An 18,484-nucleotide genomic window follows, 5' to 3' on the forward strand; every position below is an offset into this window, starting at 1 on the left:
ATTTAATGAGCAATACATTGTAAGAAGTATCTTATAAAGCAGAAATTTGTATGACAAGACTCGGACCCTAAGTGAAACGCGGGTAATTTAAAGTTTAAATGTATGAACACTCTAGAGAGCTCTAGTATAAAAAGTAATCTTGTAAACGACAACTCATAAGAAAAGGAATCTTGACAAAAACTGTAAAAGTGGTAAAGTTATATTAAAAAGGGTGAAAAACACGTGATATGCATGTCAAAGAAATTGGATGTATAATTGTTTGTCTGTTTGTGCTTTATAAAATAGTATTCAAATTGTACAGAAAAAGTGTAGTACGTTTAATAAGTAAATTTGTAAATATATTATCTTTTATTTCTAAAAAAAAATCTTTTATAAGATGAAAGCTTAATTGTAAATTTTTAGAACTACTAAAAATCTCTTCTTCTATAAACGATTAAAATTTCCGAGCGTAAAAAAACTATCGACCGAACGATACGAAAACCTTTTAAAATAAAAAAGAATAGTATATAAATAAATAATATTAGAAAAAATAACCAAAACCAATTCTCCAGATAAATAAAGTAATATTTATGAGGACAATGAACCTAGTAATTACGTTTAACAGACACCAAAAAAGAAATATCTACTTAATACTCCAGCAGGCAAACAAAATATGGACTGGTTAAATTGAAAAACAAAATAAGATAAGATTTATTAATATTTTACGAAGTATTCTTTATGTTAAGAGAATAAAATCCACAATATTATTCAGGGCCAACGAACATGAAGAAAATGTTTTTTTTTATACAAAATGATTGAAAATTGCATAATTAATGTTTGTACCTCATGCAATTTTCATAACAAGCTCAGCGCTTACCATAACAAACCATCACAAAGAATTCATACGATGCTAATTATATATTTTCATATTTTAGCACTAGTAGAATTTTTACTTCAACTTCTAAAAATCTTTTAAGACAGAATCATCCCAAAAATTTTATGCACGAAACATTAGATGTATGTGAAAGCTATTCCATGTTAGTATGTTTTTAAAAAATATTAGAAAAAATGATTTTTTTTTACCTATTTCAATTTATTTGAAGATTTTTGTTCAATTATTTCTATAACATTATAAATGGAATTATCTGTTATTACTGCTATAGTTATGTGCATGATTGTCATTGAAAGGAGAAATATTTACTATTAGCTAAATTGTTGCAACACCTAATTTCTAAGCCTTGTAATTATTCAACAAACTTTAACTTTACCTAGTTTCAAATATTATGGGCTGGTTCCATATTTATATAAAAAATAATATATCCGTCAAATACTTCAGCTACTACGTCAGACAAGTTATATGTCTTGTTTTAGTGGAGTTATGAATAATTAAACGATATCAGCATTTCAAAACCATGCTTTTCAATAATTTTTTTACAGGCATTCTAATATTATCAATATTTTCAGTATAACTTGGTTATAAAAATTTGGGTACCAGTGTACTTTACAGTCCAATATGCCCATCCTCCCTGATTTTTTAAAGATTTATTTCGCTTGTGGACAATTCCTTGTATAAAATATGAAATATAAACCTATAAGAAGTTAAATCGCTAGAGTAAGGTTTCTATTGATTTTTTTTAGAAAAATAATTATCTTTTTAAGATTTAATTACTAAGTGCAATTCAATCTAAAAACCAACATACTATCAAATTATGTTTTAATCCGCGAAACGTGTACTAAAATGTTTAGCTTTTCTATTTATAAATATTGTGGTTCTTAGTTTGTTGTAAAATCTTGATTAAAAATAAAGAAATGGAGCCTTAAAATTCTCATCTACTTATTTGCTGTCAACTGTCTAACTAATTATGTAAAAATAGTTTATTCTACGAAAACTATTCCTTTTCTTATTTTGATATATTATTTATAAAAGAAAAAAATATTAATTTTCTAACCATCCCATTTATATTAATAGTTATTAATTAAGAAATAATATTTGTTATTATGAAAATAAACATAAATATTCTGATTGATAACTGGATGGATTATTAACATTTGTTGTAATAATTATGCTATCTATCCACAAGTAACACTGATAAATTTAAGATATTCACAAATACAAGGACGATCAAATCCATTGCAAGAAAAATTTTCAATGCATTAACTTACAAAAGTTATTAATCATAAATGTTTCCTTATTTTCGGTGAAAGTATATTTCTTTCATTTCCTATATATTCTAAGTAATTTTAGCGTGTACATCCGACTGACAAACAATCAAACACATATACATATAATTTGTGGAAAAGCTTTGCTGTTTAAACTGAATTACCTGTCTTTCTGTATATTTGATGTCAAACTTGATGAAATCTAAAAAAAAACATATATATAAATATAAAGTTAAGGCACAATGGGCAATAAAAATGAGAATACCTAATTTATATGCTTAATTTTCTGTTTAAGAATAGCAAATTAAGGTTTTTGGGTATTAAAATAAGAATAACATGTCTGTAGAAAACCAAAGAAATAAAGTTTCTAGCCTTAGCTACAGGCTACACATATTTTAGTACGGCATTTGTCCCATTGTGATTATATTTGGTTCTGGCGGTTACACAAAAGTATCTCGTCCTGATTCATGTCTGCTTAGATCCTAACTAAGAAACTATGGCTACACACACAGCGATTAAAAACTAGAGCTTACCAATTGTGACATTGCCAGAATTGACGAAGGAGAAAGGAAGATTTGATGGGTTTATATTCTCAAAGTCCAGACCTTAAGAAATAACATATCTTAAATTTATGTTGACACATGATAGCAAAGATAACAATAAATATTTAAAGGAAACATTATAATTTAATAAAAAGTGCATGTTTAAAAAATTGTCATCAGCGAAAAAGAGATATTTTATACAGAAAATATATTTTACCTATTAAAAGATCTGTACAACTTGTAACGGTTACACTGCGAATCTAAAATTGAAAACATGATTAAAACTAAAATCATAATACAAAAAATATTTGTTAAACTGTATGTCTGTTAGGCTAACACAAGTCTATCCATTGACTGTCAGTCTGTTAAACATTTAAACGTCTAAAAAAACTTATTCTCGTTTCCAACATCCAAAGAAAATTTGATTTTTATTCATTAATTTTCACAACTTTTTTTCCAGATATTTAAGATTATTTATCCTAAGAATAAATAACTAATGTTATACCTAATTCTCCCTGACAAACCAATTATAGAGAAGCTACGCTTTCAAAACAAACACAAAATTAGATAGATAATCCATATAATTAGTCTAGGTGAACATAAAAGACATTTTTATTCATACAATTAAATACAATACAATTAAAAATCAATAGATAACACATAAAATCATATGATCAGCTGATGGCCTACTGGACTAGCTCCTTATTTAAATAAGCCAGGGGGGGGGGGAGGGAGGGATACCTAGCTAAAATAAATCCAAACTGACTATCAACATACCAACTTAATCCCACCAAAACTACAAAAACCCCAAAAACCAGATTGACAGGGATAAATATATATAACACAAAAATAAAAAGTTGTTTCAATCATTTTTCCAGACTTAAAAACGATGTCTGGTAAAAATTATAAAAATCAGGATTTTCTGAAAACTCTAATAATAATCCTTGGTCAAATTCAAATCTTGCTAAACAGTTTTATTCATTAGAATTTAATGATATTACTCTGCTACTTATGGAATATATTTCTTTTTTATTTGTAGTTTATTTCCCATATCCCTGGAAAGGCATAGACAGTGCAATGCAAGTATCGGATTTATGGTCAAGTTTTATGACAAATGCTCTATTTTTGATGTTTTATAAATGTAGTATGATTCCAGTAAGCTAAATGCATAGCTATATAGCGATATAGCAAAGCTCGAGTAGCTAGATGCCTATACAAGTATGTATAAAAATTGGGATCTCAAGGCTTATTCTTTTGTATACAATTTTTAAATTTTTATTTTGTTGGAAAGTAAAAACATCCTATTATGAGTTTAGGTGTAAAGAATTCATTTTGAAGTATTTTCTTTAACTTAAAGTCTATGATAATTCTTGGTATAATTAATGATCAATACATTTCATGCTTTTTATTAGTCTGCCTGTCTGTACGTCTTAGTGAATAAAGTAATTTTCTTTTCAGATAAGTGTCCTATACGTTTCCATTTTCTTTTGATAGTGTTTTAAAATAAATCTTGGGTCATTTTGAAAAACAATGCCTATCATAGGATAAAAAAATATAAAAATATGTTCCTAGGTTTGAAATAGATAGAAAAAGATGCCAGCTAAATACAAATCAAAGAATGTATATAAGGTATACTTGTAAATCGTATCTTAAGAAATTAATCAACATCTCGGAAAAAGTTGGTCCTAATTTGTTAAACTTTTTAGGATGATTTTGGGCTAATATTCTGACATCCCCTTCCCTCCCTTATAGGTTATATTAAAAACAGATTGAGCAGTTAAATAATAATAGATAGATAAAAGGCCTACCTCTTGTCCTGCATTCCTAACAAAATACTCGAGTTTGAGATGCAGATAATTGCTGGGCTGATCCACAGGACACTCACATCGTAGTTCTTTGTTCAATGGCTGCACAACATTTAGAATATTTATCTTATCTCTTTAAAATCAAATCTAAATTTGCTTGTGGCTTCGACTCTTGTCCTATTTGGGCATGTAGTAAAAGCTCATTTTTCTTCACTTTTAGATCTTTTTTTCCTTAGTGTTTAGGTTAACTATTTTCTTAGGTTATTTCTCTTTTTGTCTTATACTGTTATTACCTATCTTTCCACTGCTATTTCCGAGATCTAAATTGACACATCCAGCTGTGCGCGAAGCTTAGCAATCTAAGATTGGTCAAAGGATTCTCACATCTGAATCCCAACTATTTACAAAGAATCAGCTTTACAAACATACATACACACTCCTAACTACTTTAGCCTTTGAAGCAATTTATGACATTTAGTAATGAAGCCTAATATACTGTTTTTAAAATTATTTTTCCTGTTATTAATTTTTAATTTACACGCAGATTTTACAAAAATTATTAATATTGGTTTTATAGAAGAAAACTTTCCATGACAATTTGTTTATTTGGATTGAAATGCTACAGTTGGATTCTTCAATAAATTTTATAGAATTTAGGCATTTTATTAAAACAAGTGTAATGCTCTTCATTTTTGTAAACATTTCCGAGATACTCACTCCCGTTAATTATTAAGATTTACAATTGTAAACTGTTATATATCATTTAACGCTGTTCTAATAATGACTTTAATTGTTAAACATTTTTAACTTAAATTTTTGAATATAGAACCTAACTGTGTTTACATAGTAACCCTGATAAAGTGATAAAACCGATAAATTCTATGAAAAAACAATGAAAATCTAAAGCCTTCTCAATAAAAATTTGGTCAAAATCTATTTAAATTATCATTCACCTATAATTAAAGATAATAAATTGAAAACAAGGATAATAATTTTCATTCTTAGCGCAACAATAACAGAAAATGCCAGAATTAAACAAGTTGGTTAACTAGTTTCAATTGACGATTAAAATACAATTTAGTGCAAATCTACGAACTTTTGTTGGTCCTGGCCTTCCACCCCTCGAGGCTTAAAAAACTGGTTTTAAACTTTTTTTTTAATTTAGCATCCGCGGAAAGCTGTCTATAATACGATGCAATAAATCATTATTCCTAATATAAAGTTTCAAATATAATAATTCTCCAAACCCTTACAAATTTGACTAAAAGAAACTTTATTTCAAAGTTAAGAAAATGAGTTTCAAGTTTTATTTCTTTTAGAATAGTTAGACTTTAAAAGTTACATTAAAAAGCTATCAAAAGTTTTGTTTAAGTCTAGGTGACTCTAACTCAAAGGGAAAATAAGCAGGGATCCAAAGGGATAAGACAATGGCCGATAATGGATGTAAAAATCCAATTATGAAACACAAAAAAAACCTTCTATATATTACAATAAGTGGTAGAAACGTTTGGACACTTAACTATATATAAAAACAAATCAAAATTCAATGAAACTCCCAAAAGTTGGTTAACAAGTAATAAAATGATAATATAAAACTTTAGGGAATAGTGTAATAAAAAGCCAAATGTCCCCTTTCTCCCGGGAAAATAATATATAGGGACGATATCTCTTAAAATTAAACAAAATATCTTTGATAAATTTTTGTTTACTACATTTCTTTATTACAGTAATATCATTGGAAAAGTTCAGATACTGCTTGTTTTTAAAACTCTACCAAGAGTTAATGAAAATACCCAAAGTTTTAAATCCAATGAATGAGTGAGTTTATTAAATTTTGGGCACCATTTTAATTTACAGTCTAAATCCCATTCCTCCGTGCAAAAAAACCACAAGTGTATAGATTCTCAGACTTAATTCTTTTTTAAAAGCAAATCTTTTCTTTGAATTAGGTATGTCCGCCTATAACTGATTTATACCTTGCTTGCAGAATCTTATATAACAGTGGTATAAACAGAAAGTTCAAGCGTCACTTTTTTTAATGACAAATATAGGGATGAGAAAATTCTATCTAATGACAACATGATTCCTAGGGTGATTAATCATGATAGTGTAAGCGTCGCATCTCTATACCTACGTCTAAATATGTTTTTACGTCCGCTATTTTAACGTCGATTTAGGACATCCTGTTAATGAATATACTATTTTAATAAGCTTTCATGGGTGTTGTCATCCTTGTTTTATATTTAGTATATAATGTGTAGAAATATAATGTATATATACATTTGCTGAATGACAGCAATTGATGTATTTTTTTAATGCGTAGCATCTATACAGTAAATTTTGTGTTTTTTGTCGTACAATCCTACTGTGGTTTATCATTTATAAACAGCTTAAACTTTTAGAAAAACTTTTGTAAAAGATATATTATAAATGGGTATAATTTCTACTCATAATAAAGTAACAGGATGTATGTCTGTTTATTAGTTTGTTTGTTTGTACCGAAGGATTTTGCAACCCGCAAAACAGATTTACAGGGTAGCTTCTCATAGGTCCTGGGAAGGTTTAGAGCTATTTTGGGATAGGGTACCCCTCTCCTTATTTTTTTCATAAAATATAAGATGGGGGATGTTCGCCCCTAGAGTCCTCTAAGGACTCTAAGCCGCTTGTTATTGATATAAGAGTCCTTGTTGTTATAATGTACATTGTGTTTATTTTGTTTATAGATAGCTCTGTCAACAAAAAAAAAAGGAAAAAAAGTAAATAAAAAATATATATAGGAAACAACCATTAAAGTACATATTAACAAATTGTTTATTGAAAAATGGCTAATTTGATAGTTTTTTTTCCAAGCCTTTCATAAAAATTTTAAACCATTTTACAGATTCAATTGTGAGAAATGTTGCTTTATACGAACAGGTACTAAAAAGCTTTTTTCTATGTCATAACTAAATTTAGAGGGGGGGAGGGTAGGAAGAGGGTTGAGGTGTAATTTTTTTTTCATTACCCCTTATTTAACAAATAAAATACTAGAGGCTATTATAAAGATCAACCTACAATGTTATATTGTATAGAAGGAAAAATATTTTGATGTCCAAAACCTTATCTTTATGTTATATTATGTCTTACAACATTATAGTAAATATACAAAGACTTTACATAAAACCTGACATAATATGTTTATTAACAACACAGCCACTTTAAATAAAAGATAACTTTTTACATAAAATATTCAAGCCGTTACATATTTTATTCAGATATTGCAAATTGTTTCCTTTCTTTCGATGTCAATGTAAAGTTATTGCATAAAAAAAGGTTTCGGTAGACAAAAAATAATTACCCGTAATCTCTTATTCGTTGACTTTGCAAAACGTTTATTAATGTTAATTGATTGATTCAACAAGCTACAGGAGGGCTAATTTTCTCATCCGTATCCTTTAGTATTGTAAAGCAATGTATTGTCCATTGTCTCATCCATTAAGATCTCTGTTTATTTCATACAGTCACTGTGTATGTCACTCGTAAAAACAAACTAAGATACAAGTTGTGAAACAGTTGGAACTTCAAAATAAACTTTGTAGTAAATCAAATGTATGATTATTTATATCCACTTCCTTTTTCATAATACAAAAGATGACAATTTATAACCTACCCAACTAAGTGCATCGTATGAAGGTTGTACATTATCTTTTTGGGTAAAACAATCTATCTTTTAGCGTTGTTGTTAACAGCAAAAACAAATAATATAAGAATAAGGCGTTGTAAAACTTTTTGAAATGAAATTAAAAAATAACACCCTTACTGAGATAGAAAAGTCTACAATATTATAACCCTTAATTTAGGTATGATGATATACTTACCCTGAAATTGTAGCCCACCCTAACGGCATCTGACGGATAATGTAAAAGGAAATGTAGGTCGTGTAAAAGAAAATGAAGACAAACGACTCGTCATAAATCCTATCACATATTTCTGGAACATGTTCTTACCTCTTAGAATCATATTATCAACTTGGCTTTTATACTGCACAGATACTCTTTTAAATAATTATTACTTTTTGCTTCATTTTAGAGATAAAAATTATAATTTGCCCTAAATACTAAAGCAACAAGATATATAATTGTCTCTATGCCACTTGATCTAAAAACTTTTTTTTTTTTTTTTTTTGGGGGGGGGGGCGGTTACCCTGAACACCCCTTAAAAAACATTTGGTTTGGATTATATCGTCCTTATTTTATAGTTCAATGCTGTAACTTCATAAAATTACGTCATCTTATTTGTCTAATCGTAATTTGTCAATTTTTTTGTCAAATTCTTTTAAAGAATAAGACAGAGGACAGTAAATTGATGATCTGTATCTGGTCCTACCCCAAACGTAAGAGTCCCAAACGTCAGAGTGGACAAACGCAAGAGTCCCAAACGCAAGAGTCCCAAACGCAAGAGTCCCAAACGTCAGAGTGGGACAAACGTCAGAGTGGGACAAACGTCAGAGTGGACATTGCTTAAGTAAAACATCAGAGTCTATGCTATTTTAATTATATGACAAAAAATAGACAGTTAGGCCCCCTAGCCTGCCTAGCCGCGGGCGCTCGGCCCCCTAGCCTATAACCTAACCTAACCTAATCATAAAGAAAATGACTCTGGCTGCAGCACTCAGCACCCTGGCCTACCTAGCCGCAGCGCTCGGCCCCCTAGCCTGCCTAGCCGCGGGCGCTCGGCCCCCTAGCCTATAACCTAACCTAACCTAATCATAAAGAAAATGACTCTGGCTGCAGCACTCAGCACCCTGGCCTACCTAGCCGCAGCGCTTTAATGATTATAAAATCGAGACTCATACGTTTTACTTATAAAATGTCCACTCTGACGTTTGTCCCAAAAATCCTGCGTTTGTCCACTCTGACGTTTGTCCCACTCTGACGTTTGTCCCACTCTGACGTTTGGGACTCTTGCGTTTGTCCACTCTGATGTTTTTCCACTCTGACGTTTGGGACTCTTACGTTTGTCGTGGAACCCTGTATCTTTGTACAACCTGATAATGATATAATAAAAACCCATTGTCCTATCTCGGAATCCCTTGTTGAAGTTATTGCTAAGCTGTGGAAATCTTTGTCCTTGCTGACTTTACTCTAGGAATAATCTTTGATGTGAAGTCAACAAATCATGCTTGAAACTTTCAAGATAGCAAAATACCATTTTTCAGGAGAGGATAAGCAAATATCAACTAAACTTATTTAAATCACTTTTAAACCTTTACCATATATGTTAATAAAAGAACGATGGAAAATTATCTTCATTACTTATGTCTGATATTATATCTTTGGTAGCAAGGACGCCAAAGAGGGGGGGGGATAAAGGGGTGATTACCCCCCCGTAGGCACCCCCAAAATTTTAATTTTTTTACCTCCCCCCCCAAATAAAAAAGCTTGGACGCCCCTGTTTGGTAGATACGTAAAATCAAGAGGAAAACCTATCTAAGTTGTAAAAAGCAGACAAACAAACATCTTCAGCTATATAATGGATTTGCAGATAGAAAGATATTTTTTACAAGTATACCCTGTTCATTGTAAATCGTTATGTTTCTACCTTTATTAATGAATTATAAACAATACATTTAACAGCCTAATGAATACTTACATAAAGCTATAATATAGCTATAGCCAGAATATACTTTTTTTTGTACATTTTAAAAAGGTTTTGAACATTTACAATTGTAAAAAAAAACTTTTATTAAATGACTTGTTAAAAGGTAATTTCTTTTAAAATTTACTTGTTTGTCGTTAGGGGGTGGCTGAGAGATAACAAACCTCTCCCTTCCCTTCCCCTTATCCTGTCTAGCCCTGCTTGTAATTTTTTAGCATAAAATTAAAGTTTAAGTATAACCATACCAAACATAAATACAAAAGAGGGAATAACTTGATAACAGGCATATTGATATATCTACGGTACGATGATTTCATATTCTTACAAATAGAAAAAAAAACATTTAGTTGATGTAGGCTTTTAAAATCTTTTTGACCAAAATATATCATAACTTATCCTGTAATGTAAAGTAGTATGTTTTTTTGCCTGAAGCTAAATATTAGTGGCCCGAAGGGTTAGCATTTACAGGGGAGCTTTATAAATGTCCTGGGATGGTTTTGGGCTATTTTCCTGAAATCCCCGTCCTTCCCTAGAGGCTAGAGACGAACAAAAGGTATTACAATAAATAAGTCTTCCTTTAAATCAAAACATTGTGGCCTTATTTCTCCTAGATTTTTTTAATACTGGCCGATTTTTCTATATATTGTATTCTTGCCTCTTGGAGAGATTTATTCATTTTCATAACTTTAGTTAAATACATCCTTGTAATGTTTCTATTCATAGGTTATTTTCCTAAATCATTTTAGATATTCGTTTTTTTTTCTATTGTGTCTGTAAAAGCTTTTTTTATTTCCATTAACTTATTTGGTCTGAATACCAGTCAATTGGAATATAATTCAATATATTTTTAAAATTTTTGTAAAAAAAAGCAAGATAAATGAATATGATATTTTGTATTTTTTAAATACGTCAACGAATAAGAAGTTTAATGTCAAACAATATAATATAATACTAAAAATTACTGACAAGAATTCCAGTAAAGAATAGTTATTTCTTTCATCGTATTATAAACCGCTTTCCGCGGATATAGAATGTACAATTATAAGATTAAAACTATTTTTTTTTAGCCCCGAGTTGCCGAAGGCACGGGCTAAAAAATCTTATGATTGTACATTTATATATTCGTAGAAAGCTGGATATAATACGATGTTAGACATAGTTTTTTCATATGGATGAGAACCGGTTCCTATCCACCGGATTCGAATGAATACGAGAAAATATTTTACGGATTTCTGAAAAGCCTTCACATTTTCTTAGAGACTTACTTCCAAATGTTTTACTTCTAAAAACTTATTTTTTTTTGAAGCGGAATAAAAAAGTTTTGGATCTACTGCAGTCCACGGTAAAATATTGCTGGTAACGAATATTGCCAAAAATCTATGAATTTTAAAGGCTGCTATATGCCAAACGGCTGAACGTACAGATCATGCTTGCACACTGTTTTATGCAGCATAAGAAGGCCTACAAATAATCTGGAATAGCCATAAATCCATAATGCATAATTATCTCGCAGTGCAGAGAAATGCGCGAAAAAGGCCTATTTTACGCGTTTTATCTTCTGTGAAGCTTTCCCTGTGCACCATTGGATCTTGGCTATTCCAGATTATTTGTAGGCCTTCTTATACCGCTTAAAATGGTGTTTTGTATGATCTGTACGTTCAGCCGTTTGGCAGTTAGCAGCCTTTAAAATTCATAGATTTAAGGCAATATTCGTTACCAGCAATATTTTACCGTGAACTGCAGTAGATCCAAAGTTTTTGTTGCCTGTAAAAAATATATTTTTACGCAGCAAAGCTGCTCTACAATATACACATTAATGATAAAATAACAAGTATTAAAATTAAACGAAACCTACGACTTAACAGTTATTATATACTAATGTTTAGAGCTTTAAGTATTACTTCCATAACTAAACTGACCAATTAATTAACCAATTAACCAAATAATGACAAATAAATGTTTTGGTCTTATGAATGCAAAATTCTGCTGCTTTTGCACATGGTTTCCCTAGTTATTTATATAAAAGTTTATAACTAGGACATGATACAATAATGCATTGCATACTTTTTTTATTAGTTCGCGCACAGGGTTTTGCCACAGGGTGCACAAAGTGCTCTCGAAAATTTTGTCACCTTCCATTTTATTTACATATATTAAGGGGTTGTAATAAAGACATTAAGAGGTGGTTATTTAAATACTAGCGGCTACGCCCCTAGAGGCCTCTAGAAGGGGAGAGTCAAAATTGACAACCCAATTTATTATTTTAGATTTTAAAAGAAAAAAAATTGTTATGGGGGGTAACCCCCCCCTTTTTAAATTTAATTAAAAAAATGTAAAAAAAAATTTTTTTCGGAGGGTAATTATTTCTAGGGGCAATTTCTCTTGGGAGTGAGATGGTACCCTCCCCCAAAATAGTTATAAACCTTCCCGGAACCTATGAGGAGCTACACTGTTAAGCGCAGATTTTAAAAACTTGAAATCCCCCTTGGTTATTTTAGGGGGGTGTAGACCCTTTTCCACCACCTCCCCCCCAACACGGTTCAGCTTTATCTTTATTAAGAGAAGCTACTTTTCAATAAATGATGTCGCTATCTTGACATTGTTGAAGAACTTATGGATACAGTTGTTTCATTTAAATGGTTTTAAAAACTTATATGTAGAAAAGCTTTGCTCTTAGAACTAAAACTAAACCGAGACTAAATTCATGGAATTATTTGTGAGCTGTCTTTACTATTTTGTATTTTGCATGACTTATGACTATTTCATGTAGAGCCTTAATTATAAATAAAAACTAGCACTGACAGGGGTATATATTTTTATATATAATTGTAAAGTTTGGAATAGAGAAGGATATTTTAATACATCAAAAATAAATTAATAAAATATAAAACAGTTATCTCACATGTTTTTGGTTAAAATATTTTTCAAGATTTTCATGAAACATCATTTATAACAAACTTAGAAATAAAGTATCAGTATTTTTTTTTTATAATGATGTAGTTTAGGTATTGGTTTTAGTAATTGAATTAATTTGTATACTGGCCAACTACAAATTAATCTATAATACAAATTAGATTGATGTCTGTCCTTCCGTCCGTCTTAACTCGGTAACTACTAAACCGATTGGATTCTGCTCTTCAGGGAATATACCTTTTGGTCCTGTGGTGGTTTTAAGCTATTTTCTTGGGAGGTGGGACAGCCCCACCCCCCCCCTCATTTACAAAAAAAATTATTTGAAATTAGTGGTGGCAGCTCAAGTAATACCTAATTTACCTCTTGGGGCAAAGTCCCTAGAGGTTAGGGGCGAAGCCGCTAGTATTCCAAAAATCAAAGCTTGCTTTATCTTGTGTGAGCTCTGGATCAGATAATTTCCTTTTTTCCTATATTTGTGAATTCCCTTGGATATTTAATTTGTAATTAAGAGTGAAGGAAAAGGCTAATTACAGCTACAGTAAGAGATGGAATATAATACTTAAAAAAAGATTGTATGGCACAAAAAAAATAATTCCCTTTTTCCATCGTCATAACCTAAATTAGATATTTAGAAAAAAGGTCAATTTTGATCACAGCTAAACCTGGTTGATAAAAAGGTTATTATATATTTTTGTTAGATATTTTATTCAATTTCATTTAAGGGTGTTTGGTCTATTTCTATGATCCGACATATTAACATAAGTTATGTATAGAGTAAAAGGATTTTTAAACATCTTGGGCTTTTTATGTCAAAATATCATTTTATAATTAAATGTCCGTATCCGTTTATTTAGTCAGGAAAGGTCATAACAGCCAAAAATAAAAAAAGACTTAATTTACTTTTTTAAGGGTTATCAACCTTTCCACAATATTATTATATCAACAATAAACTTTTTTTCATTTAATATTAATATAAACAAATTCATATAATTAGGAAAAATATAGTTAAAATATGATAACTTTAATAATTATGTTAGAAGATACAAGGCGTGTGCACAGATATTTGGCAGGATGGAGTGTGTCTATGTGGAGATATTGTCAGGATGGAGTGTGTCTATGTGGAGATATTGTCAGGATGGAGTGTGTCTATGTGGAGATATTGTCAGGATGGAGTGTGTCCATGTGAAGATATTGTCAAAAAACATTGATGATTTGTCACTTGTTAGTATGTATGAAATTAAGACAGACAGACCAAGACTTAAATTATCAAAGAAGCAATGCTTTTTGAAACATTTTTGTTACTTGGATAAAAAAGTTTTAATGTTTAATATACAACTCACATAGGTCTGTTTCAACTTATAATTAGTTTGAAAAAACTTTGCGGTCTTGCTTTTTATACATTGGAAAAGTTTTGGGATGTTTGAAATTTTAGCCTATTTTGTTTTGGTAAACCATGCAGTGAAATTTGATAGCTAGATAGATGTATAATTATATGTAATTAAAAACTACATCTTAAAATCTTAAATAGGTACCTAAAAAATAATATTTCAGACGCACAAACGGATATTTATAATTATAAAGTAGCTTTGCTGATTAAAAGAAATATAAAGATACACATGTACATATTTGATATGCGAAAATGACATATAAACTGTTTGTTTATTGTTTTCCGATATTAACCGGTTATTCATTGTTTTTTCGATGCCAAATTCCCTAGATTGTTCCCATACTTGTGGTATAAATATATCAAATAATATAACATTTATTAGATATGTGTCCAATAGTGCTTAATTTCCCCCACCCTGTCGGTAAGTAGTGCTGTTTTTTACAAATAACTTTTGCTATCTTCATGTTTTAGGATCAAATCCTAATATAAGGATACTACATCAATAACTCTACTCGGGGACGTCCAAGCTTTTAGTTTGAGAGGGTAAATCAGGGCCGGTTTAAAAGGATTGAGGGGGGTAGTCTACTGTATTTTTTTTAATTGAGAGGGATAAATGTTTTAAAGTTTGAAGGGGTTTAACACCCCTGTACCCCCAACCTTGGACGTCTATGACTCTAATCAATTACTTTTCTCTTTTATAATTGTTTTGTAGTCATACTACTTTAAAAAGTTAATATGAGAAGTATCAAAGCTGCTCTATATTTCAAAAGTGTATGTCCGTATGACCATGAGCTACAATAGCAAAACAAAAAGTCATATGTCTAAAATTTCTTAAAATTATTTAGGTATACTTCTGAATATTTTTGTTTTTCAGTCAATTGTTTTTTTTTTGGTAGCTTCGCTAATTCTGTCTGATGTCATCCTTGTCTGTTTAACTGGTTATGTATATAAATAGAAAAAAGTATTGATTATTGATAAAAGTTTCTTATGCGTGAAGAATAAAAGAAACAAAATAACGCAACAAAGATGAAAATATACATAATCAGCATTGTTTGAAATAGAATTAAAACCATTGAAAATAATTTTATATTAAGATATATTTTTTTTCATTAACCATTTCATCATATTTTTTTATTATTTTAATATGATATATTGCTTTAAAAAAAGGTTCCAAAATACTTAAAAAAACCATCCCCCCCCCCTAAAAAAGTTCATTTATATTATTTTGTAAAATCTCAGTAACTGCTAATCAAATTGGGCTCTACCCTTCTGGGAATATACCTACTTGTCCTCTGGTGGTTTTAAGCTATTTTCTTTGGGGGTGGAACACCCCAACCCCCCAAAATAAAAAAAATTTAATTTTTTAAAATTTTTGAATACAAAAACCAGTAATTGGGGTGGGGGAACCCCACTACAACATTGGGCGAAGCCCCCATAATTCCCCCCCCCAAAAAAAAAATTCAAAAATTTTTTTTTACAAATTTTAAGTTTTGTGTATGCGAACAACCTAGGTTTAATTTTTACGAATTGAAATTTTTGTGCATACAGTACACAACCTGGGTTTAATTTTACCACAGAGTAATTAAACAAAGAATAACTTTTTTGAATATTTATATTTAGAAGGATTGACTTCCCATTACTTCATATATTATATATATAATTATATAATAGCAATATCTCACCTAAAGCCCAATTGATCAATCCCCCCTCCACTTCCAGGTTAAAAAATCAAAATTCTAAATTAAAATTATTTGTAGACCCAGCTAGTTTGTACTAACTAATCATTATTTAATAAAAGTTCCTAAAGTGTTAAAGCTAATGAATAGGAATGCGTTTTTAAAAAAAATATTGGGTATATGCATATTTTATAGACCAATGTCCCCTCCCTCCAGGTATAACTTATCCTCGCGCCTGCTTTGATGTAACAATTTCCTTTTCCTATTTAACTATCCCAAACTACATGTATCCCCCTCCCCCCCCCCACACCTATGTTAAATCTATTCCCAAAACAAAGAACAATTCCAGTCATGCTATGAGAGAAAATCCCTATCTCTCTAACAAGTCTAAAAAAGGAAATACTGATGTGAAGCATAGCTAATTAACTGTATAATTTGAGCATAGAACATTGTATATTTCCGTCTAATGATACTACATCTCTTTCTTTTACACTTTTTGTTATCTACGTCATCAATATTCTCAAAAACACCTTTCTTTAAAACGAAAATTAAGTATTCATTATGGTAAAGTAGTTCTAAAAGTGTTTGAGGGGTATCTTTGATTTTATTTCAACTAATTAACATTAACTGGTTAGCTGTGTAAATGATTGAATACAATTATATTTAGATTCTATTATAATAAGGTAAGGTTTTTATCTTGTAATTATTTGTTACCTAGGTTGATAAAATGATCATGGTCTAATATTGAATCCTTTTACTGCATCCCTATGTATAACCTCTCATAGCCACAACTTGTTTTTTTTCTGGTGTGCATAATTTGGCACTGAGAACTGGCACCAAAATTTGGGACGAGTTCCAAGAATAAATTCCTCAATCAAATCACAACACAATAGCAGTGTTGCTCTATAAAAATTTATGTTGTTATTTTGAAGTGTCATATGATCCTGGCAAATAAAACTTTTTCCAGCTCGCTCAGCAAAACTATTGATAGAGGTGTTCCTATAATCAACAGAAAAAAATAGTTACTACTAAATTTAAAAATGATCTACACTTTGATCAAACCTGCTTTATATTGTAAGTTATTTTTGACATATTCTTAAAACTAAGTAAGGAATTTAAGCCAATCAGAAAACAGTGTTTAAGAAAGTGAGTACTGAGTTTCATCTAAAACCAAAAGGATAACTAAACGTGCAACCAATGAGAGGACAGACCTGATTTATGAAAATTACCCTTGCTCATGAAATCAATTATGATATAATTCACGGTTAGTTTTTTATTAAATGAATAAGTTAGGGTACAATGTTTGGCACTTTTGATATAAGTAAATGATAATAACAAAGCCACAGAATACGATAATACCTTCAGAAAAATCGATGAAAATAGTTTTCATACTAAATTTTGGTTTTTTATATTTTTTCTAAAATGTCATGACAGAAGATGCAAAATGTCGTCTTAGTTTTTTGAAAGGATTAATCTTCTCTGAAATCTAAATTATCAAAATATTTTTTTTGGTAAATGATTATACGATATATGTCAAACATTTTATCAGAAAGAAATATTTAAAATTGTGAAGTAGAAACCTGAATAATTTTTCTTGTGGAAATAGTTTTCTGCAAATGTTGATAAACATATGTCTGCTAGCATTAAGATGTTTGTACTGCCAATACACGTTGGGTTTTATTTAAAGAATTTCTTTAAAATGTTTTTTTTTTTACATTATATACCAATAACGCAATATTTGCTATCAGAAAACCCCCGACTAAGACTCGCCTAAGACCCGATCTTTTAGGATTGCTTTGTAATTTACATTTTTGAAAGTCTTTCAACAGTATACACAGCAAATTCTCTCTTTTTTAACTAACTTTCCGAATAATATACCTAAAGCATTTGAATTGACAAAGGCTATGCTAATATTTTTACCATTCAAGTTTATTTAATATTCTAATAAATAGCGCAACCCTCCAAGTTTATGACTACTTTTCATGAACATATGATCTAAAGAATAAGCTCTGACGCAATGCCATATAAGGATATTATAATATTCATTAAAAAAATTGTTATTTTTGTATATATGTTACATTTTACAGTGTTTTGTGGCTCAAAAGAAAGACAATTAAAAATTATTTCATATTATATAGTTTAAATTACATAAGATAACCTAGAAATAGTAAAAAATTCCCTTTCTTTTTTTGTCGCAAAAGAGAATTCAACAAAGATTTTCATTAAAAAACACCTTAGTGTAAAAATTAAAAAGTTTAAACATGGTCACAAAAAGATTCAATTAGTTTATTAAATGTTTCATTTTCAGCAAATGACGATTAATCTCTATTACAAAGAATAAAGTGTAAAAAGATATTCTCGTTTTAATTTTAAGCAACTTAAAAT

At 29.9% G+C, this 18,484-nt stretch overlaps 1 protein-coding gene across 1 annotated transcript in view; it reads right to left on the reverse strand.

The window, feature by feature from the left end:
• The window catches only part of LOC145330455 (uncharacterized), a 92,299-nt gene that overhangs the window by 44,092 nt on the left and 29,723 nt on the right, over positions 1-18,484 (reverse strand). The window contains exons 2-5 of the mRNA XM_080175089.1: positions 4,490-4,588; positions 2,899-2,941; positions 2,673-2,744; positions 2,304-2,341 (exon numbers count right to left, since the gene is read on the reverse strand). Coding sequence (XP_080031215.1) covers positions 2,304-2,341; positions 2,673-2,744; positions 2,899-2,941; positions 4,490-4,588 — 252 coding nt within the window. The remainder of the gene's footprint in view (positions 1-2,303; positions 2,342-2,672; positions 2,745-2,898; positions 2,942-4,489; positions 4,589-18,484) is intronic.

The sequence above is a fragment of the Acartia tonsa genome, chromosome 10, assembly GCF_053477335.1.
Source record: "Acartia tonsa isolate MP-2025a chromosome 10, ASM5347733v1, whole genome shotgun sequence".
Classification (NCBI taxonomy): domain Eukaryota; kingdom Metazoa; phylum Arthropoda; class Copepoda; order Calanoida; family Acartiidae; genus Acartia; species Acartia tonsa.